Genomic DNA, 24,483 nt, shown 5'->3' on the forward strand with positions numbered 1-24,483 from the left:
ATTGGTATATTTTAGGAGCTTAAGAACATTTATCTCCATAGTATTTTTTTTTTTTTTTATAATTCTTTATTTTTGTTGTGCATATATATATCACAGGCAAGTCGGAGGTGCCCCAAGAGCAGTCCTCCAGCTGTTCCCACGCTCAACATGCGGGGCACAAGATGAATAAGCACATTTTATAATAACAATAATAACTCATAAAAACAGTCGCTTGTATAGATAGCTATATGTTAAATTTAGGCTAGTTCTATGCGTAGCTATTCTTCTAACTACTTAACAGTGTTGGCTTACAGTATATATTGTGAAAATAATCTAAAGCAGTGTGATTAGGCATTAACGATTCTGGTATACAACGTTAGGAGTAGGCAGTAATCATGCTTTGATTAGCAGTAGGTCAGAGTTAGTTACATCGCTTTAGTGCTGGTAATGCGTCGGCTATACACCATATGTCTAAACAGTTGTCTCGTTAACTAATTCTTTGGTACGTGGGTATAACTCCTCGCTATTCTTTGGGTGTGTGTTAGGTTAATAGTAGCTAGTGGTCAACGATTGTAGTTATAGGCTAAAACAAGATTAAAACAAGATTAAAACAAGTAGGCACAGTCAATGCTTAATAGTGTGAGGTTAATCACGTTAGTGTCAGCTTTTATATGAGTAAGAATAATAACATCAAGGCTTGCCCTGCCTCAGCGGCTGCAAGCAACCACCCATGTCAAAGGAGAAGATCTATGCATCATGTTGTACGTTAGGCAGTTTCGAGTATATAACATATATAGGCAATCAACTAGTGTGACATATAAAGTAGACTGTTAGTAAAACGTTATAGCAAGCAATGTGGTAAGTTCTCTATGGTCATGCAGGTATCACCAGGGTCAGATCGAAAGTCCTGCCTCCTGGTCAGCCGATCCCTGTCAGCGGTGGTGATGGTAGTTGGTAGGTTATGTTGCTCCATGTGTGCGGCTGATGCAGGGAAGCAATACCCTTGGGGACCCCCACCTCGGGCGGGCAGTCAGCGTGGGAAGTAGGCATATCCAACTTAGTGAGTCCATGCTGCGAGGCTATGTCTCCGCGAGGCAGGGGATAACTGGTGTTCCCATTGTGACTTCGCCGCCGGCGGTGTCTTCCCCGCCTGCACGGCCGTTGTCGGGTTAGTGGCTTGAAGGCTGTAGTCCCGCCCGGTGCGGAGCGCTCCTTCTCTCTGCTCTCGCCTGCTCTTCTGCACTCTGCCCACTTGTATTGTGGAGCTTTGCGTGTTCCCCCGTGAGGATGCCGCGGCTTACTCGATCCCGGCAGGGTTCGCTGGGGTGCGTGCAAACGTTCGTACAGATTGCGCCAGAACAGGGTGAAGGCATCCGCAATACGTTGCGTAGCTGCATCGTGGGTCTCCGGCTCCGCTGCGGGCGCGCTGTGTGGCTTGCAAGGTGTATCTGCCGCCGCCATTTTGGGTGCTCCACGTGCTCTGCTGCCCATGTGTTGGGGCATAGCAAGCTGAGTGATCTGCTTGTGGCTGCCCCTCTTGTTATTTGTCGTGGACCGAGATGACCCCCATCGGTCCAGGGGGGGGGGGGTAGGAGATGGTGACCCCAAGGAATCCGTGTCCAGGTCAGTCAGCGCAGGGAGCGTCCGTCTCCCTGCTGCTCGATCTCCGGCAGGCCTCAGGGTATGTTGTCGGGTCCCCAGGGGGTTACAGGCTTCGTTTTGGTGTCGGGTGGTTCCCCCGGGTGTCCCCGTCATTGTTACTCTGCTCCAGTGGGTGATTGTGCCACTTTTGGGGGAATTGCCCCCCGAAAATGTCAGCGCTACGGAATTTGTTGGCGCTATATAAATAATAAAATAATAATAATAATAATAATTGGAGCAGGAGCTGAAGTACAGCACAACCGCTCAGTCTGGATGTCAGGCTCCGCCCCCCATCTCCATAGTATTTTTAATCTGGACAGAAATTACAACACCCAAATAGTTAAACTCGTCTGTTGTCCAATGTCCAAGTGAAATTATATTTTGCTTTGAGATTTTTCAGGATCTCATTATTTATATTACTAACTAGGGCAATTGATTTAGAAGCATTTAAGTAAGTGTGCTTGCATGGCAAGACCACTTACTATTATCTCACATATATATTATTCTTATCATTATAGCCAAATTTACCACCCTAACTCATCCCACAGTTTTTACACTACATAGAGAGTAATATACCTAAACGTACGGATTGTTCCCGATCGGTGTGCTATTACTTTGTGGAACGTTTCGCCGAATGGTTCAAGAAATATTGTCGTTTTTGTGGTGAAATAGGTCCCATAGGAATGAATGGCGGAATGTTCAAAACTAGAGTGTGAGCTGAAAAATCAGGACATGATTTCTAAACTGCCACTACTCCCTCATTTTACAAGCCCACCTACACAAATCTTATATAAAAAACATTCAGCTATCCCTGCTGCCACTAGAAATGTCCACGGCTAAGCCATAGTCCTGATAGTTTTCACAATATGACCATTTGTTTGCAACTCAAGCCATCCATTGACATTCATTGAAACTCCACTCTAGCCATCTCAGATTTGAAGGGAAATTTCTAAACTGCGACTTTGCCTTCATTTTTAATATTTCAGAGACTTACTATGCATCAAAATGTAGGTTTGGGTATTGTGATTCTCACAATATAAAGCTCTTCGCTGTAGGATTTATATTTCCTAAAACTATGACCGTTTGAAGTGAGAAATTTGGAGCAGTTTGTTTTTAACCGCTCTTCTCTGCCCTTGCTGTAGAGTGAGTTGCCATAGGAACCCAGGTGTGTGAGGAGCCAGCAAAGTGTTCCAGAACACAGAGGCTGCTAGATGAAACACATTCTCGAAACTGCTGTCATTCCTACAGTTTTGATAACACAAAAGTGAGCACTATCACATTTAATAAATATATTTTCATGTTAGTCAATTCGTTATACCTGTTACAGAAAAACAGTAACATACAATGTTACAACAATACAGCTAACAAATGTTTCATAAAGTTACTATGCCCAGTCCAACCTTTCCACAGTTACTCCAGCCACTCCAACTACACAACAGTTACTCAAGCCACTCCACCCAGTTACTCCGCCCACTCCAGTTGTAGACTACTCATGGAGGCAAGAACACTTCACACAATTTCCCCAGAAATTTTAGCTTTTCTAGTTTATAATTTGATACTTCATTATATTTATATATTTCATGTAGTAAATGAGGGAGAGATACTTCAGGAGATGTAAGGGTCATTAAAATATTGTCAGCATATAACGATATACTGGCTTCCGTATATTTAACTGGGAAACCTTTGATAATTTGATTTGGTCTAATATTGATTGCCAGAGGTTCTAACATCAAAACATAAAGGGTGATAAAGGGCATCCTTTCCTCTTCCGTTGTATAAATTAAACCAACTAGCTGAAATATTTGCCCCTACTGTTCTTGCCATAGGTTCTGAATATAAAGCCATAATGGCACCATGGATCCAACCCTCAAAACCAAAGGAAATTAAAATGAGATCCAAAAAATTCCAGCCAACCCTGTCAAAGGCTTTCTCCGAGTCCAATGACAGGGTTAACAAGGGAGTCTTCAGATCCTCTGATTGTTCCAGCACATCCAAAATTCGCTTACTACAACTGTCAGAAGATATTTCCGGAACAAATCCAACTTGATCAGTGTGGACAATTTTTTTTTAATAATCAGTTTTAATCTGAATGCCAAAATTGATGCGTATATTTTCATATCCACATTAATCAAGGAAATGGATCTATAATTACTGCCATCGATTTTATTTTTATTTGGTTTTAATATTGGTAGAAGATTGGCCTGTAATAATTCAAATGGGGTACTCAAGCTGCTTGCCATCTCATTATAAAGAGCAGTTAAGGGGAAAATTATTTCCTTTTCATAATTTAATAAAAAATAGTTACTATATCCGTCCGGGCCGGGTGTTTTAAATAAATCTAGTTTATCTATTTCTCTCTCTACTTTTTCAGATGTAAACTTAGAATTGAGAGAGTTAAGATCTGAAGAAGATATTTTTGGCATATTAGTATTTATAGCTAATTATTTTTACTTTTTCAGGATATAAACCAAGGTTATATAAATTGCTACAAAAGTCATAGAATGTTTTACCAATTTTTTCTGGAATAGCATGTATATTTTGATTATCTATCAATTTATTTATTAATTTTTTCTTTAGTGTGTTTCTTCAGTTTTTTTTGTTATTTTTTTACTAGCTCTATTACCCTGGTAGTAGTTGTTTAATCCTAATTTATTTTCCGACCATTGCCAGTGTGTTTCTTGGATGAAACCTATTTGAATCCCATTATTAATGAACAAATCATAGATCATTTGTTTCTTCCATCGGGTATTCAAACCTTGTGCATTAATTGACATCAATTTTAACATAGGAAGTTTAAAATTTTAATACAATTAATTCCCTATTCCTATTTGTAACTAGTATATTACATCTCACCAATCTTGGGCTGATCATTTCATATCTTAGTACACACATACAATTAACAAACAAAAAAAGGTGAAATACATAAGCTACACCTACATAGATTATAGTTGCCAATGGATTACAGTCCATGAGTTCCCAAATTTCACCAAACAAATTGGAAATCTTGAATACCTGTGGAATACCTGTGAAATTCCTCAGAAGGAGGGGGTATGAAAACCGCGAACTTGCCCTACGTGAATTGCTAAAAATTCTTATTATTCTGTCTGTGGTGAGGAGAGAAAAAAGAAAGAAAAATTAAATAAATTATAGTTTACATGTATTATTGTATAATGATATCTTTAAAGTTTCTGAATCTTAAGTTTTTCCTTCGTGAACGATCTTCAAGGTCATTGATTTTATTTTCAAGATAAGCTATTTTAGTTGTTATTTATAATGATTCATCTTTTAGGGCTTTAATCTGGAAATCCATATTCCCCATCAAATCCTCTATAGCCTGAAATTTATTTGTCAATTTTATTAAATCACCTTTTATTTCTTGTTTGATTTCAAGTGATTTAGAAAATATATATTTTTTAATTTCTTCAAGGACAGATTGCAAACTTGCATTTAGAACTTTTATCGTGACTTCTTCATTTTCTTTACTCGTTTCCATTATTGATGTATCTAAGTTAAATAGTTAGATAGTGATTATCTGGTTGAACTGTCTTTTAATTCTTTAGCATGGGGAGATAAATATGTAGAAAGACTCTTATCTTGTTTTAATTCCTTCCTTTTTCTTTTAGACGTTAACTTTTGCTCTTGTATTATCATCCTTTTTGTAGTCATATTTTGCTTCAAATAATTTACAACCTGTCTCTCTATCTATAAAGAGTAATTCTTATTGCTTCGAACAGAGTGGAAGTAGTAGTTTTCCTTCACAGATCTTTTAGACTCTAGCAGTTATCAGGAAGGTTTTTATAACTTATTTTGTTCGTGATATCGCCTACAGTGATCGTATTTTTCCTTTTAATGTATTCCAATATTTACTGGCTAGGTTTTCCACCTTCTCACTGCCGCGTCGTCGGACTCGTTCAAACTCGCCGCTATGACTGGTTCTTCTGATACCGTCCGTAAACAGATTGTTGTAGCCAATATGCAGCCAATTGTTTGCCGCTGGAGATGCAGATAGCACACAGGTATTTTCTGGGGTACTTTGTTACACACAGGCGCTTCCTGGTTCACTCCCCTGTTAAACTTTATAGTCATTTTTACATTATATCAGAATTAAGATAGATTGTTTATATACGATTCCTGAACCCTCCTGCCTATTCAATTGCCTTGTGGACAACAGTTTCCTTGATGGGGTATGTACCACCTACACTATATGGATTGAGCAAAACCTTTACTTGCAAGTAGTTTTTCCATTTATTTGCACTTACCTACTTTACAGTGTGCACTATATTTCTGCCTTTGCTCTCTTTCTGATATATACCATATATACCACAGAGAAGAACTGTTTAAACAAATAATACTAGTGTAGAGTGGGGATTGTGCCACTCCATGCTATTGAATAGGAGCTATTTTAGGAGCTCCGTTTCATGTGAGAGCATTTTAATTTGATTATAATTTAATTAACACTACTTGAATAGACTACTCTATATGTCATTATTTTTGTTTTTATTACATGCCTTCTGAAACATCAATTGGAACCAAGTGATACATTAGGCATCCTTAAGCAGGGATTGCAGTGCTCACGTGCACACAGCTGGAGCTTTTGGTAGTTCCAAATAACTGTAAATGCATTTCTAATTGTACTTCTCATATCAAAAGACATACTATACTATATACACAATATACTTCCACATTGTCCCATTCCAAGGTGCTACTCAAACCTCCTATTACTCCAATAAGCATGCTCTAGTTGGCTGATTAGACAGAATCTAGACTGGATTGTTGAACTGCCTTCTCCACCTTACTGGCACATTCTAAGCGCTATATCTTCTCATGAACACCATTTGGCTACACATGACTCAAGGCAAACAAAGGTTAGGGCTTATGCATCTTGTGAATAAAATCTGAATTAGGTTCCATTTTTACTTGTCAATATTTCTTACTAGTTGGGGATTATTTCATCTATGCAGAACTAAGCTGTGTGACATGGTTTACAAATCCACTAGCATGGCTAATGTATCTTATTTTCCCAGTTTGGAGACATATCGTCTTCCATGTGAGGAATGTCACGGCAATGTTAATTTGGTTATTTCATTCTTCATGGCAAAAAGGTAAACATTCTATTTAACAATTACTGAATGAAATAAAAAAAATTTTAACAAATATAATCAGTGTGTACTGCGTTAATGTCATCACACATTTCAGTTAGTATACTCTTTATTCGCTGAGATTTTACATTTAATGCAGTTGTACAGTCAGAAAATCACTACTTTGGTACTAAGGGATTAATCACATTGTAATTGACAATATCACAAATCAGTTGGAATCCACATCATTCTAGTTGAAGAAAATACCATAAAACACAAAAGAAAAAATAAATAGGCAATTTTCCTTTAACATCGTACAGTTATGCAAGGCTGATATTCCACAGTGATTAAAATCTACCATTATTCTGTACATCTCAAAATTGTTTCCTTTGTTCAATGAAGGACATTTATCATAACAGCCTAGATTAAATAATCTTTCCAACCGATTCAATACATTTAGAAAAAAATCAAAATTATTTTTCTACAAAAAATCCAATGGATTTTCATGGTGACTGCTGTAGATAAATCATTCGTAAAGTTTTTCTAAGAGTATTGAATCATTTAGAAATAACTTTTAATCAAGGCCATTTTGGGATTAAAAAATACAATGCAAATTCAAAGAGGAATCAAAGTGAATTTCAAACTGAAGGCCAAGGAAGTTGAGCTGGAAGGATAGCTGACTTTCTATTTTGTCTATTTTGATCTTAAAGACTTACTCCGTGTATCATTACTTCTAGAGCCTGCTCTAACAATGCCAAGAGTACCCTGGCCCTGTTTTCTGGTAATGGGGAAACTGTTTTACAAAGGTTTGCTCTCTTATCTCTGTGCCTGCCTATCGCTGAGGTTCCTCCAATGAAAACACCTGGCTTCTGCAGAGCTGCAGAAGCTAAAAGTTGATCCTGTTGGCCATTCATTGACTGTGACAGCTGACCCCTCTCAGTCAATAAATACAATTATGTAAAGAGGTTAAATTCCAATTATTCAATGGGGATGAGCTCTGTATGTGAAGTGTTTCAAAATAAAACACTGCACATGCTAACTCCAGACACAATGACCACTTGAAATCACTAAAGTGGCCATGGTGCTTGGAGAAAATGTGTAACCTGTAAAGACCTGCCTAATATAGATTTTCAACATGTGTAATCATATGTAATCATTTTATAATTAGGAGTTACAAAATATACAATTCACTGAGCAATGTATATTTTGCATTAGGATTAATATATGCATTGAAGTATGTGGATATAGAGTTAGATATTTTATCATTTTATCATTTCAGAGATGGTTCACCAAAGAATTGCAGGGTGGCACCTGTTAATTTAGGTATTAACAATTTAGTTTTTAAGTATCGCTGGTTCAGGCATTGGAACAGGATAGGTACTAGTGTTGATCCCTGGACTATGATTCACCACAGCATCGTTACTTGCAGCCATTGAGTATGATGGTGGGTTACCGAATGTAGGAACAAAATTGGGTCCAGGAATTCTGTAATCATTTTGTATCACTAATACCTGGTATGGAGGGAGACAGTGAGAAAACAAAGCATTATAATCTTGCCACATGTTATGGTACAGTATAAAATGTTAAGACAGATTTTTCTAAGGTGCACATTCTAAGCTCAAATTAATAGTCTGTCAGGGTATTTATATCGGCAGACATTTTGTGCAATGATAGAAATTAAAATGTATATTGTCATAGTCACTCTGAACAGAGCAGACTCCATTTTGTTATTTTCAAGCTAACAAAAGACACAAGATTTCTATCCCTTCTGTAAAACTAAACACTTTGCCAGAGCTAAAGGAATGCTTAGTATATACAAACCAAATTGATAAGAATTGAGAATGGGGGATGGACAGACTGTCTAAATGCTAATGGAATATAATCATTTCTAAACCCAGACATTTGTGACAGAGAAGATTAAATAATTTAATTTTACTTTCGATATTGTATAACGTCCCATTGTAGTTTAAGGTAAAACTTAGTTTACGAACTGTCATATTAGAAATTATAGCAGGAATTGCAGACACTAAGTCTGGACAAAACTGAGAGAAACCCTTTGAAGTGAAAGGAAACGTAAGTTATGGCAACTATAAAGATAAAGCAAAATGACATCAAAATAGCCACCAGGAAAAGTTAACTCTTTCCTGGATAGGTATGTTTAGTGGGACAAGACTGCCCTCTATAGACCAAATACTAAATTTATTATTTAGAAGGTAACCACACCCCAGTGTTTTCTATTGGTCTACCACCTAGTGACGAACAGAGAATCTGTTCCTTTAAAAAAAGTTAAGACAAAGGGAAGAGAGAAGTAATCAAGAGAAGGTATGCAGAGGAGGCAGATGAATGCAGAGAAAGTCGGAAGCAAGCAGTAAGAAGCACGCAGAGTCAGAGCGAGAAAGAAACATTCCTTGACACTTAGCTACCTGAGAATATCTGATGAGAAAATATCTACTTAACTGGTAATTATACTGGCTTCATTTAATTAATTAAATTAATTAAAATTTTCTAATAGCATGATATATGACTGGATAAATCACGATCAGATTTTCGATATTCAGAAATCTTAGTTACTAAAGAATATATATAGTTATAGCATCCCAATCTGCAGATGATAATATAATAATCATATATCTATGATGTGATTAATCACATGTTAGCATATCGTGATATTTATCCAGCTGTATTGATTTGCTCTGAAATAAGATAAAATATCTGTTTAGGCAAGTTAAAAATTCTGCTTATATAACATGGTAGATTCTCTTATTGGATGGTTCCAGGAAATGACTAATGAACTGGTTTAAATGTTATTTTATTTAAAATTACATAAGAATAGATCTTAATTACCTAGGAGGTCTAGCCAGCATTGAAAGGGTTATTCTAATTGTCAGCTAAACTTTTACGACCTTACGCTGCACTCTGAGGAATTCTGTTCTCTGTGTGAAACTTTTTCTTTCTCTCTGTGAAAGACAGTCATAAATCTTCTCTTGACAGCTAATGTTGTAGATGCTTTACTGTGTTAACCAGTGGAAGTGTAAATTGCCATTTTGTATTGCATATCATTTTATACTGAATATTCATTGATTATTGTCACGCATGTTACATATTATTATTTAAATTGTCACAATAAATTGTATCTATTTTTATAACAAATTGTGATTTTATTTATATGAAATACATTTCACTTACACGATAACGATCTTTGGGATCTGAGAATTGAATTAGTGGGCAATTCTCACTGTTTACTATTATTATCCCATAAATATCCCCACAAGTCTCAAATTAATAGTTGTGATATCAGCTTTCCTATATAAATGATTAAGGATGATATCTAATGCAAATAATGAATTTGCAAGTTTCAGTTGTAGTTTTGTATTTCAGGTTAATTTAAATGTTAAAGAAGAAATAGGACCAGTTGTCTGACTGCCGGGGTGGTGGGTGGTAGGGGCATGGTTTATCTACACAAGTGGCAATTCCTATTGGAATCTGCACTTTTTGTAAAATATAAAAATATTGGATATACTCTTCACACTTAACCCCTTAAGGACCAAACTTCTGGAATAAAAGGGAATCATGACATGTCACACATGTCATGTGTCCTTAAGGGGTTAAAGGAACACTACAGGGTCAGGAACACAAACATATTCCTCACCCTATAGTGTTAAAAACACCATCTAGGCTGCCCCCACCCCTTGCCTCCCTAAATATAGTAACATCGTGCTTGTATTAAACTCTGAAGCTGCTGCCTCTGTCTGCTGACATCATTAGAAGTGGTGGTCTGAACCAATACCAATGCTTCCCATAGGATACTGTCAAGGAGGAAGATCAGGGGCAGAGCCAACACAAGTCAAACACAGCCCTGGCCAATCAGCATCTCCTCATAGAGATGAATTGAATCAATGCATCTCTATGAGGAAAGTTCAGTGTCTGCCTACAGAGTGTGGAGACACTGAATGGCAGTGCTACTTACTCTGCAGCACTGCCCAAGGAAGCAACTCTAGTCGCCATCTAAAGAGTGACCAGTGGAGTTATCACTAGGCTGTAATGTAAACACTGCATTTTCTCTGCAGAAAAAAAACCTGCATGGAATGATTCTACTAACTAGAACAAATACAATAAGATGTAGTTATTCTGGTGACTACAGTGTCCCTTTAACACACTTCAGCAAGCTATAGTGCTTTTGATGTTTGGAACATACCTTTACAGACGAGTAACAACACCAAGACATGCAGAGGCTATAAATGAGGTCGGAGTTGAGACAGAAATCAGAAAATAAATAATAAGGAGAGAATACAAAAAGATTCTAGGACATAGTTTAGAAAAACTAAGAAAACCGCTTGGAAAAAACCAAACAAATTGTAGGCTATACAGTGTGGGTCGGAAAAGACAAAGAACTAAGAGTTATATGTGGGTGTTTTGTGGCAGAACATAATGGCAGCTAAGCATGCTGTGAAAGAATTAACCTTAGGTACATAGAGGCACATTTATATGGCTTCCAAAGAGTATGGCTCTGTGCTTGACCATATTAAATTCTAATGCTCTAAGTGCACATGCAAAAGGTTTTTCCATAACCCCAAACATATTATTATTATTATTGCCATTTATATAGCGCCAACAGATTCCATAGCGCTTTACATATGCAGAGATGCCTTTCCCTCGCCAGATCTCACTATCTTGTGCAAATAAAAGCAACACTGGTATAACAGGTATTCAATTCCTAGTTCTCAAACAACTTGGCACCTAGGGTTTGTTAAACTTTGGCTTAGGAACTGCATAGGTTCCCTGAATTTAAGGTATAAAGCTATTAGTTGTGCAGAATTAGTGACATAATGATGGACAGCTTGCATTTCAAAGCAATAATTTTATATGACATATGCATAGTTGCCTTTTCAGCATATGCGTTACCAACCCCAAAACCCCCAAGGATACTCAGACACCTTATTTTTGGTAAAATGATCACCACTTTAATAAAATAAAACATATAAATTATAAAAAAAGTCATTGTCAACATCCTTAAACATTGCATATCAACCCCAAATCCTTTAACAAATCATCCCCAGAAAATGACCCACAAACAATCCATGATACCACATTCTAACATTTAACCACATAAACCATTGCCACCGAGAGCATGATTTACCATATTCCACATTGTAGGGGTATACCTGAGATACACCCTACACACACCAGGTTCAGAGCTACCCACGAGCTCAAACCAACCACCATATTTCACAATGTAGGGGTATATCAAGATACACCCTAAACACACCAGGTTTGGAGCTACCATTGAGCTCGAACTAACCAATACCCTTTCAAACCTAACTGTTCTTAGCGAACTAACCTCTTAGAACTGGACAAACGACCTTCACCCCAACTTGTCTATCAATCCCCCGCCGCCGTGACCAAACGGGAGTTAGAACCATGAAAAAGGGAGGGTGGGTGGGACAAAACAGGTAATTGAGGATTAAATTAAGATTACCCCTGTTCTAAAATGGCCACTGTATATACCGTATATACTCGAGTATAAGCCGACCCGAATATAAGCCGAGGCCCCTAATTTTACCCCAAAAAACTGGGAAAACTTATGGACTCGAGTATAAGACTAGGGTGGGAAATGCAGCAAATACTGGTAAATTTCTAAATAAAATTAGATCCTAAAAAAATTATATTAATTGAATATTTATTTACAGTGTGTGTATATAATGAATGCAGTGTGTGTGTATGAATGCAGTGTGTGTGTATGAGTGCAGTGTGTGTGTATGAATGCTGTGTGTGTATGAGTGCAGTGTGTGTATGAATGCAGTGTGTGTGTATGAATGCAGTGTGTGTATGAGTGCAGTGTGTGTATGAGTGCAGTGTGTGTATGAGTGCAGTGTGTGTATGAGTGCAGTGTGTATGAGTGCAGTGTTTATGAGTGCAGTGTGTGTGTATATGAATGCAGTGTGAGTGTGTATGAGTGCAGTGTGTGTGTGTTAAAGAGCCTTGGTGGGGGGTGGGGGGTGGGCAATTTTATTATTATTTTTTTATTATTATTTTAATATTTTTTTGTAATTATTATTTATTATTATTATTATTATTTTATTATTATTTTTAATATTTTATTTTATTATTATTGTGTGTGTGTGTGTGTGTGTGTTGCAGAGCCTTGGTGGGGGGGGGTGGGCATTTTTATTATTATTTTTTTTTATTATTTTAAAAAAAAATTTGTTTTATTAATATTTTTTATTATTATTTTATTATGTTTAATATTATTTTATTATTTATATTTTACTATTATTTATATATATTATTTTTTTTCGTCCCCCCTCCCTGCTTGATACATGGCAGGGAGGGGGCCTCTCCTTCCCTGGTGGTCCAGTGACATTGGTAGTTCAGTGGGGGGGAGAGGGGGTCTGGCAGAGCTGTAACTTACCTCTCCTGCAGCTCCTGTCAGCTCCCTTCTCCTCCGCGCCGTCCGTTCAGCACCTCTGTCAGCTTACAGTGTAAGTCTCGCGAGAGCCGCGGCTCTCGCAAGATTTACACTGGGAGCTGGCAGAGGTGCTGAACGGACGGCGCGGAGGAGGAGAGAGCTGACAGGAGCTGCAGGAGAGGTAGTAACCGCTCTGCAGCCCCCTGTCTGTATTATGGCAATGTAAGTTGACATAATACAGACATTGACTCGAGTATAAGCCGAGTTGGGGTTTTTCAGCACAAAAAATGTGCTGAAAAACTCGGCTTATACTCGAGTATATACGGTACTCCCATAGCCAAAACCCCACCCCACTTTCTTTAGCCAAACCCCCACACTAAACACCTCCTAGCCATGTCAAGGCCCATTCCACTTAGCTGCACTGCTCCATGGGCTACATATAGCATAACAATACACTCACACTACCCAGATTCTTATGCTGGCTGTTTTGGTACTTATAACACTGGAGTCTCTTTTTGCCCTCTTTCCTCAAATCTTTTTTTTTTTCTTTTCTACTAGCACATAAGATAGGAATACTTATTGTTCTATTTATGTAATTCTCTTGTATGGTAGGAGAAAAGGAAGGTCAATTTGCAGTAAAGAGGACATAATGTCTCCCCCGTCATGGCTGGCCCCGCCCACGCTCCTCCTCCTTGGCTGAGATCATCTTGGCCAATTCAATGCATTCCAATAGGAAAGCACTTTGAGACTATTGCACACATTGTGCAGCAGTGACCCAGTAAATACCTATAGTGGCTGTCTGAATGACTGCCACTAGAGGTGTTACTAGGCAGGAATATAAAAACTGCCCTTTCTCTGAAAAGGCAGTAATTATATTTAAAATCCTGCATGGACATGCTATACACATTAGAACAACTACATTACGCTATAGTTGTTCCGCTGACCATAGTGTCACTTTAATGTTTGAATGTACTTTATAAATAATGTACTTTCTTGATTTTGCACTTTCATTTTTATTGGTATTTAAACATATTCACTGATTGGTTAAAAGAGTAATGTATTATTGGAGTACTTGGCACTTTATTTGTTCTTCTCTTTTTGTAATGACATTATACTAATGCACTTTTTGTGTACTTTATTAAAGGGACACTCCACTGCCCAAATACAAAATACATAAAAATCACTGTTTTGTAGAAATACCCTGGATTCTAACTTGCTTGCATTTAATTATGTAATTTTCCACTTTTTTTTTCTATTGGTGGTAAATCTTAACCCCTTAAGGAAACAGCTTCAGAAGCTTGTCTTACGCTTAATGACACAAGCAATTTTTGCATTTTCTTGCTGTATGCGTTCAACTGCAATTTGCATCTCTCTCGTTTATTGCACCGACACATATTATATACTGTTTTTTTTTTTTTTTTTTAAATTCTTTATTTTTGTAGTGCACTTAAATAAGACAGGTAAGCTTGAGGTGCCCCAAAAGCAATCCTCAGGAAATTCCCACGCTTAACATGCGGGGTATACGATTAACTGGCACAATTTTTATATTTTATCAAGCTGAGTTTAACGTTAAAGCATCAGTTGTAATGTGAGTATATCATGCAAACAGGTTTGGTTCATGCGTGGATTAGATTAGAGACAGTATAAGTAATACAGGTAATTTAGTTCAGCGCTAGTGGCGACATTCAGCTAATACAAGTGTACCTGTGGACGTTAGTACTTGCGCTTTTTTATGTTATAGGTTAATACACACAGATTGATACAGTGGTGAACAAGCTAGGTATATACATCTAACTCTAAATCATTTGTTATGACTAAATGACTTTGCTAATTGTTAGATAGATAGAAAACAAGCTTTGGTGTAGCTGAAGCTTTGCACATGTTTAATAAAACATGGAGTCACTGGAGCATGCAACTGGTCTATCTCCGGCTGCTTAATCCTATGCTTGCCGAGTGCTGCTCAAGCAGAGGAGACAATTAGTAAAAAAGCAGAATAAAAGTAATGATACAAAAAAAATATTGAAAAATGTAGTAGGCATATCAAACTTGCGTCCATCTAGTGTGAGTCACTATAATACAGTAAGGTCTCTCTTTGGTCGGGTTTTTTTTTCTCTCTTTGTTTATCTTTTCGGAAGATCAATTCCCCCAGACTTCAGTGATTTCCGTGGGGCCCCATATGACCTCTTTGGTTTCCCGGTCGCGGAACACTGCTAACGGCGCGTTCTTGCTGGCTCACCCGATGCCTCTTTGGGGCTGTGCTGTTCCCTGCTGCGGGTGTCTGGGTTCCTTGCTCTGCGGTCTGGGTGTGCAGAGGAAAGAAGCGGCCGTGGAGGTTACAGACTCGTCTGGCAAGCCTCCTGGGGTCCTGGCTGTAAGTTGCGCTGAGTGATGCTGTGGCCGTGTTGCGATTTTTGTCAGTGCAGGCTTGACGGTCTGCCATCCCCTTAGTCTGCCTGGGTGGGTTTTGCAACTTTTGGATCTTCGTTGGGTCATCGCTGTGCGGCGAGGCTGGCTGTGGTGTTGTGCAGTGGGAGTCCCCTTAGTTTGGCGGGGTTTGAGTTTAGGTGCGGCGTCGCTCCGTTTGGGCAGTGGTGGGCCAGACCCTTTCCCGTGAGTGTCCATTTTAATAGTGGGGTTAGTCCCCTTTGTCGCTGTGCCCATATGCTTCAGTCCCTGCAGCGTCCCACCAGATGAGGATTCCGCTTGCTGGGGTCACAGTAGAGCCTGCAGCTTCTCCCAGGTCGCTCTGAATATGCGGTTGTACCGTAGCTCCGTGTCCCTCTCGATTGTGTGCTCGGCAGTGGAGCATGTGCCATCCGCCATTTTGTGGGCTCCGTCTGCGTTCCCCGGGCTCCGTAGTCCCGACGCTCGGGCCTCGTGTGGCCGGTTGGGCATGAGGGGTAGGACCGGGATATCCCCCGCCGGTCCAGAGGGGGGGGAACGAGGGCCCTGAGTTGGTCGCCCCTTCGTTTTCGGCTGCAGGAGAGCGGCCGCTTCTCCCGCCAAGCTAGTAGGCCTCACCGGTGTGAGCGGCGTGGGTCGGGTCGATCGTCGCTTGTAATGTATCCTTTTGTTTGTCCCGATTTCCCCCATCGCTTGGTGGTCCCGGTCTGGCTTCTAGGTGCCGTTTTGGAATAGTTATTTCGCTTTTTCAGTGGTTTGATGCAGGAGCTGTTAATGGCTGCTGCTGCTCAGCTCTGCGGTTCGGCCCCGCCCCCCTATATACTGTTTTTTAAAGGACAGAAAGGGCTTTCATTTGATGTAACATATATATATATATATATATATAAATGCTTATTTATTATCTAAAAAATACAGAAAAATGCAAAAAAAAGAGAGAAATGTTGTGTTTTTTGTAATAATAATGTGTGCCTAATTAGTGCAGGTTAAAGAAAGTAATTAAAAATAAATTCATTTAGTTGTTCTGATTTACAGAATATATAATGTGTCTGGGATTTTCATTTTTTTTTTTGGTAGTTACAGGTCACAAAGCACAAGTAGTAAAATAAACTTTTAAAGTGGAGCAATTTAAGAATTTGGTATGTTTGTCTTGTAAGCTTAATAGCCATAAAAGAAAACAAAATTGCCACACAAAAGTATATATTTATATAAAGTAGACATCACAGGCTATTTACCTAAGGTTGTTTTGACACTTTCTAAGTAGCCATTTCACCGCCAATCTCTGCTAAATATTGGAGTAAAATTTAGTTTTTTGGAGTTTGTGGCACACAAACTTATAACAAAGAACTTATCATGTGTATTTTGTAAAGTTGGTGTGTGCTATTCCTGTACAAAGTTTTATTTTGTGTTCAGTTACTTCTGCTGAGTACAACGATACCCCCATTGTATGTCTTTGGCACTATTTCGTGAAGCTACAGTGCCATATAGGAGACCTGTCCGTTTCAACATTTACAGTAGAATTTTGAGATGCGGATATAATGGGCCTATGCTTCAATTTGGGGTATTATAGCAGTTTAAAGCGGCACTGTCATGCCGAATTCCGTTTTTGTTTTAACCCCCCTCCCGCCTCCACTACATCCAATCGACCCCCTAGTCACCCCCAAATTCCCCTAAGCCCCCACATTACCTATTTTTTATTCTTTATTTTCTGCCCCGATCTATATTCAGGGCGCCGCCATCTTTGTGTGGGTAGGTGAAGTCCCTGTGGGACACGTCATCTACCCACACTACACAGACTGAGATTCCCGCACATGCCCAGTGAAACACCTGGACATGCGAACGGGAATTTCACCTATTCATTCATTCATCAGACAGACGAATGAATGAATAGAAAAAAATCAAACGAACAAACAAACACTGAGTATCAGTGTTCGTTTGTTTGTTCGGTTTATTACAAGGAGGGAGCTACCGGCGTGCAGCTCCCTCCTTGCAATATGTAAAGACAGAAGCGGCAGGGAGCTGTGCTCCCCACCACTTCATAAGCCCCCCAGGTCCCCCCTCACTCTATGGGGGTCAATATGACCCCCATAATAGCATAAGGGAGATTCAAATCTCCCCAATGCCCCTACTCGCTATGCCGCGAGTAGGGGCATGTCCACTAAACAGTGAGCAGCCTGTGGCTGCTCACTGTAAAAAAAAAAAAGGGTAATAAGGGGGGTGGGGGGGACCTACTGTCCTCCCCCGCCGGCCCCCACCCCTGGACGGCGGGTGGGGGCCATAATGGGAATGAGGGGGGGGGGACCTACTGTCCTCCCCCCAGGCCCCCACCCCTGGGCGGCGGGTGGGGGCCATAATGGGAATGAGGGGGGGGGCTACTGTCCTCCCCCCAGGACCCCACCCCTTGGCGGCGGTTGGGGGCCATAATGGGAATGAGAGGGGGGGGACCTACTGTCCTCCCCCGGCCCCCACCCCTGGGCGGCGGGTGGGGGCCATAATAGTAATAAGGGGGGGGGGGCGGGGACCTACTGTCCTCCCTCCCCGGCCCCCACCCCTGGGCGGCGGGTGGGGGCCATAAAAGTAATAAGGGGGGGGGGATCTACTGTCCTCCTGTAACCGTGGGCGGTTCCCTTATTTACCTCTATAATGTCTTAACCCCTTAATGACACAACTTATGAAATAAAAAGGAATCATGACGGAATAGTTCTGTCATGTGTCCTTAAGGGGTTAAAGCATAGAACTTAGCAGGGCTAACCATACAGATATCTTAGCCATAATGTTATATAGTTAGTAAGAGATCCTCTATTTAACATATGTAAATAATTGAGAATACAATATAAAATAAGGATTGTCTTGGAAGCAATAGTTTTGTCTTTTAGATATTTATTATATAAAAATATAAATATAGACATATAAAATCCATTATAGCAGAGTTTATAAGATGAAATTAAATGCTTGCAAATATCATTAGTAACATACCCTTCTGAACATGTCATCATGTCAGCCTCTCAGTCATTTTAAGATGGAGCAGCGTCTGTCTCCAAGTCTCTCCTCTGTTAGTTAACATTTAAAAGTACACTTATTTATACCTTGGGTGTCGTCATTTTAGAGTCACCATAGTTCATATGAAAAAGTCCATAACTAGAAGCGAGTGCACACGTCATGGGAAACTCCCGGACCTGGGGAACTTCCATCAAGTTCAAGGGACAAGATGGCTTCCCAAAGTCTGAATAGCTTATCTGTTGTTTATACTAAGACGTAAGTGCACAGTCGTGGGAGATTCCCGGATTTGGGGAAGTTCCATTAACTTGGGGTTACCACAGTATATTGTGTACTGAAAGAGTCGTAGTATAGCCTTGAAGCTTGTTTATGCATTATTGTTATTGTAATTCGTCTGGGACAAATTGGCGCAAACATATTATGCACTGAGGTTATTGCTTAACCCCTTAAGACCGCAGGACGTACTATGCCGTCCTTATTTTGGTGGCTCTAAAAGCCGCAGGACGGCATAGTACGTCCTGCGATCCTATGTACTTACCCGGTCGCCGGCGATCCCACGCCGGCGATCGCGGTATGGGGGACTTACCCGGGAGCCCAGGGAGTCCCCCTGCGTCCTCTTCAGCCGCCCAGGGCCATGTGATCGCGAGGTCCTTGCGAGGACCCCGCGATCACATGGACGGCATAGCCGTCCAAGGCATTGCCAGCATGGGGAGTGCCTGTAATGACAGGTACTCCCCCTGCTGTCTGAAATACAAATAAAAAAATGTTAAAACAGTGTAAAAATAAATTATATATACTTAGATCATATATATATTTATTATATATATGATCTAAGTATATATATACACACATATACACACATACACATAAATATGCATACACTGTCTACGTGTATTTTAATATTAATATATACATAATTATATATATATTAATATCAAAATACACGTACAATGATATTGATTAAATATATATATAATTTTCATTATATATATATTTATATATAATAAAAAATAAATATATAAATACGTTAAAAAAATAAATAAAAAAATAATAAAAAAATAATGAAAAAAAATAGATAAAAAATATATAAACATGCGTAATTTCGTTCTAACTGTATTTTAAAATTAATATATATATTGATATCAAAATACATGTAGAACGAAATAATATATATATCTATATACATAAGTATATACGTATATATCACTATGTATATACCTATATATAAATAAAAATAATTAAAAAAAATTATATATATATATATACACACATATATATATACACACACATATATATATATAATAATTCTACGCATATATTTATGTAATAATTTTACATAATTAGGTCATTTTATTAATTACAATTTGCAGGACCTGCCTGCCAACCCAGGCCAAAAGTTCAGGGAATTACATTGTCTAGCACTATATTTAACTCTGTAACTTTCCAAGACACCATGAAACCTGTACATGGGGGGTACTGTTTTACTCGGAAGACTTCGCTGAACACAAATATTAGTGTTTCAAAACAGTAAAATATATTACAACGACGATATCGTCAGTGACAGTGACATTTTTTGCATTTTTCACACACAAATGGCACTTACACCGACGATATAATTGTTGTGATACGTTTTACTGTTTTGAAACACTAATATTTGTGTTCAGCGAAGTCTACTGAGTATAACAGTACCCCTCATGTACAGGTTTTATGGTGTTTTCAAAAGTTACAGAGTCAAATATAAGGTTTGCGTTTCAGTTTTTTCACATTAAAATTCGCCAGGTTGCCTTTGAGACCGTATGGTAGCCCAGGAATGAAAATTATCCCCATGATGGCATACCATTTGCAATAGTAGACAACCCAGGGTATTGCAAATAGGGTATGTTCAGTTTTTTTAGTAGCCACTTAGTCACAAACACTGGCCAAAATTTGCGTTCAAATTAGTTTTTTGCATTTTCAAATATTAACACTAACTTTGGCCAGTGTTTGTGACCAAGTGGCTACTAAAAAAGACTGGACATACTCAATTTGCAATACCTTAGGTTGTCTACTTTTGCAAATGGTATGCCATCATGGGGGTAATTCTTATTTCTGGGCTACCATATGGTCTCAAAGGCAACGTAACCAATCTGGCGAATTTCAATGTAAAAAAACTGAAATATGTAACACGCTATATTTGACCCTGTAACTTCCCAAAACACCATAAAACCTGTACATAGGGCGTACTGTTACACGCGAGACATCGCTGAATACAAATATGTGTATTGTATTGCAGTAAAAGCAAACAGTATTATGACATTCACAGTTAGAATGTCACGTAGAACTAAAAAAATTTTAAAAATTCTTATTTTCTCCCATTTTTTTAATATTTTTTTCATATTAAATTATGTTCCATACCTAAATATTTGATGTTAAACGAAAGCCCCGTTTCCCCTGAATAAAATGATATATAATAATGGGGGGTGCATTTAATATGAAAGAGGTGAATTATGGTTGGACAGACATATAGCGCAAATGCCAGGTTTTGTTTACGTTTTTTTGGATCACAACTTGTACATTTGGCTGCGGTCTTAAGGGGTTAAAGAAACATCTATGAAAAACAATATGTTCCATTTCTAACACCTTGTCAATTTGCAATATCTCTTAAAGACAAAGTACACAGTTTAAGAAATGCAACATTTCATTCTAAAACTTGTAATATTTGCATTTGCCCATAACACCCTCTCCATTAAACTGTGGGCATTGTAGACAATTTCTTCCTTAAATTAGTGAACCAAAGTTCTCCAACAGTCTAGGTTTTTTTTGTGCTCCCAGCATCTTTGATCATTGTTGTAACAGTAAAACATTCGTAGTGTGATCTTTGCCTGTAAAGGTGGTTGATTAAAATGAGCAAAGCTTTTGTCTAGGAAAGAATTGAAAAGAACACGAAGTTCCAGAGTAAGATATTCTTGGATGGACCCAGATACGAATTGTAATCCAAAGTTAAAAGTAGTCATTGTATTTGTAATCCAAAGTCTGTAAAGGCCTGTAGAAGTTTACATTCCTTAGATACATTGCTGGAGGTTGTGTTGTGTTTGTAGAATACCCGGGTATTTGTTATAGAGTATAGATTGTAGAGTCCAGCTTTCCAAATATTTGTCTAGAATTGGTTGCAGATATTGAATCAGCATCATCTGTTATCACCGTGGTGATGGTGTTGGTATTTGTCTTTTGTTTTTTATTTTGTTTTTTTAATGAAACATTTTTACACCGTTTATGATGTGTATAGATTGGATACTCTCTGATATTCTTTTACGGAATAAATTAATTGACCGCATTTCCAAGACATTGTCTTAAGTGACATGGATCCCATTATAGTAAATGTTATGTTGATACAGAAATCGAAGTGGATTCTCAAGAACGCCTCTTTTTGCTGTATTGGAATCTTTGTAACATCTCAGTGATAGACATCTCAATGACATCAGGTGATGTTGTGCTAAAAATGTTAACAGGTAAAATCTGTGGAAAAATCTTTACATTTGTTATACTTTGTATAATAATGATAGATGAAATAGTAACATAGTTAATCTTTCTAGTGTTTTGTTTTAAAGATAAAAACCATTGTAAATGATTTAGAGATATAAGGATAATTCGAAGCAGCAAAGTATTTACCACCTTTGTTCACAATGGTATGTCAAATTACATTCTCTTTAAATGATAAAAATACTCTTTTATTCAAAATGTCTCAATATATTTAGAATAGTTGATAATTGGAAATATGACATTTTTCATCTTTCTTTGTCCTGTTAGGGAGAAGACAACTTATTCCCTAAGTTACGGTTAGATAATATAATAACTACAGTTATTAGTGGCTTAAAATACCAGAAACACCCAAATATTGAATTTTATTTTTATTTTTTTTACCAAGATCTGACAGCCATTGTGGAAAGTCACGTTCGTAAGATTGGATGCTTAACAATGAGAATCTTAATTGTTTAAGTATATTTTTCAGTGGCTGTTGGGTGTGGCTTAAGATGATTTGAATGTTTTATTATTTCTAAAAGTGAGTTAAGAAAGCACTCAGATACAATATTGAAGGTATTTATATTATAACTCTACCTTTGTATAGGTGGCGTTATGTACCTTTAACCGTCACAAACCAAATAACATTTTCTTGGTATTTGAAAAACCGATAAAATATTTGATTACATGTATTTTAATATATATACATAGAGTGGTATGGATGTTGAATTTATATCTTTGACATCTTTTCACCAGTTTGCAATAGGTGACCTAAATGATCAATTTCCAAAATCATCATGTATATCACCTGGACGGGTTAATCCATAATACTCTTTTACTTTCCATTGACTGGCCTTAGCTATGGCAGACTGAATATGTTGATCATTGTAAATAAACTTTATGATAGGTGAAGTAAAGTTTCTGCCTGTCTTTCAGTTACATTTTAACTGTTCAAGTACTTCACATATATTAATTAGATTGTATTAATTATACCACTCTGCAAACTTAAACGAATATCGAGTAGTTTCTGATGTAATAAAAACATTTTACATTTTCTTTTAAGGTTAAAACAATCATTATTGCAGTTGTTATTGTAGTCATATGTTCTTTAACTATCATGATTCAATTATTCATCTGGATAATTAGCCGTTATGCTCTTATCCTTTATGTCTAATATATTTGTTTGTAGGCCAGACTGCAGCTGCATATGGCATTTTAGCAATAATCTTCAATTGCGTTTCAGATATTCACAAAGTCTATCCACCTTTGTAATTAACACATTATGTGTTTATTTTATACCATTAATTATAGTATCTGTATTATATTACACATTGTCACTGACACATTTCTGATACAGGGAAAAAAGTAGCATGATTGCTTTAGTAATTATAATTTTTCTGTCCATGCACCACATTCCTGGAAGTCCAGAATATAGCAAGAATCCTTGGCTTATGGTCCTAGGGAGCCATTTAACGTTTTGATTGGTATAGTTATACCAAAAGAGCAAGGAGTACATCGGTAGATCACATCTGCAACAGAACCATTACAGATTCCTTGTTGTATCAATGTCTCTGTGTTTATGTTTACAGGAGTTCTTTGCTTTGCAAGTATGTAAATAATATGTAGAGCTTAAGAAAAGCTGCAAATCGTGCTTTAGTACAAGTGTCCCATGATGTCAGGTTTCTGATAGATTTTGCTGGCCTTTTATATTCCATTCTCTTGGCATGGCATCTGCTCTTAGTAGGCCGGTCTTATTATTTATTAATTGCATCAAGGTTTCTTTCGTTAATTGATATGTTTCTGCCGAATTCAAATTCATATGCCACCAAATGTCATTGTAAAGTTCATTGTTACCGAATATTGTACCAGGATGGTTTTTCACTCCAGTAGGAAATCTATATTCCTCTTCTTCTGCTCCTTCCTATTAACCACTTTTTCTGAGTTGTAGGCAACAATCTGTGTCTTGTACTGTGAGGTGCTTTGAGAGTCAATCTCAGTACCATGTTCCATCTTTAGAAACAGGTGGGTGTTGACAATTATCGGCCTTTATTTCTTTTTCCGGTCATCTTCTGTCTGGAAACATAATAGCAATGTCCAGAATTAGCATAGCACTTCTTTTCAGCATAAGAAGGCTGTTTGCGGTAGTCATTCAATGATAAACTATATGGCAAAGTCTTTTCTTAATTACCTTCATAGGTGCATCCAAAGTCTTTCACAAGCATCTGTCTCGTCTTTTTCTGATTTCAGCATGCTTTGCCATCATTGTTGAGTAAATTATTAGGATTTGTAATAGTCCAATCACATCTTTCTCATGTATAATCAGTTTTTGGAATGATCTCAATAGGTTCCTTGTGAAATACCAGTGTAGGTCACATTAGCAATCATTTCACTGTGAGCTGTGTCTCTCCTTTTCAGATGGTTCTTGGAGGTAGTCCTCACGATCAAAGAACTTGTATATTGTGCAGTCCAAGTCAGTTCAGGTGC

The 24,483-nt window shown here is 38.0% G+C and overlaps 1 protein-coding gene across 2 annotated transcripts in view; it reads right to left on the reverse strand.

Moving 5' to 3' along the window:
- Positions 1–7,099: 7,099 nt before the first annotated feature.
- The window catches only part of LOC134575834 (membrane-spanning 4-domains subfamily A member 15-like), a 170,320-nt gene continuing 152,936 nt past the window's right edge, over positions 7,100–24,483 (reverse strand). For both annotated transcript variants that reach the window (XM_063435268.1, XM_063435269.1), the window contains exon 7: positions 7,100–8,209. In XM_063435268.1, coding sequence (XP_063291338.1) covers positions 8,033–8,209 — 177 coding nt within the window. In that variant the 3' untranslated portion in view covers positions 7,100–8,032. The remainder of the gene's footprint in view (positions 8,210–24,483) is intronic.

The sequence above is a fragment of the Pelobates fuscus genome, chromosome 10, assembly GCF_036172605.1.
Source record: "Pelobates fuscus isolate aPelFus1 chromosome 10, aPelFus1.pri, whole genome shotgun sequence".
Classification (NCBI taxonomy): Eukaryota; Metazoa; Chordata; class Amphibia; order Anura; family Pelobatidae; genus Pelobates; species Pelobates fuscus.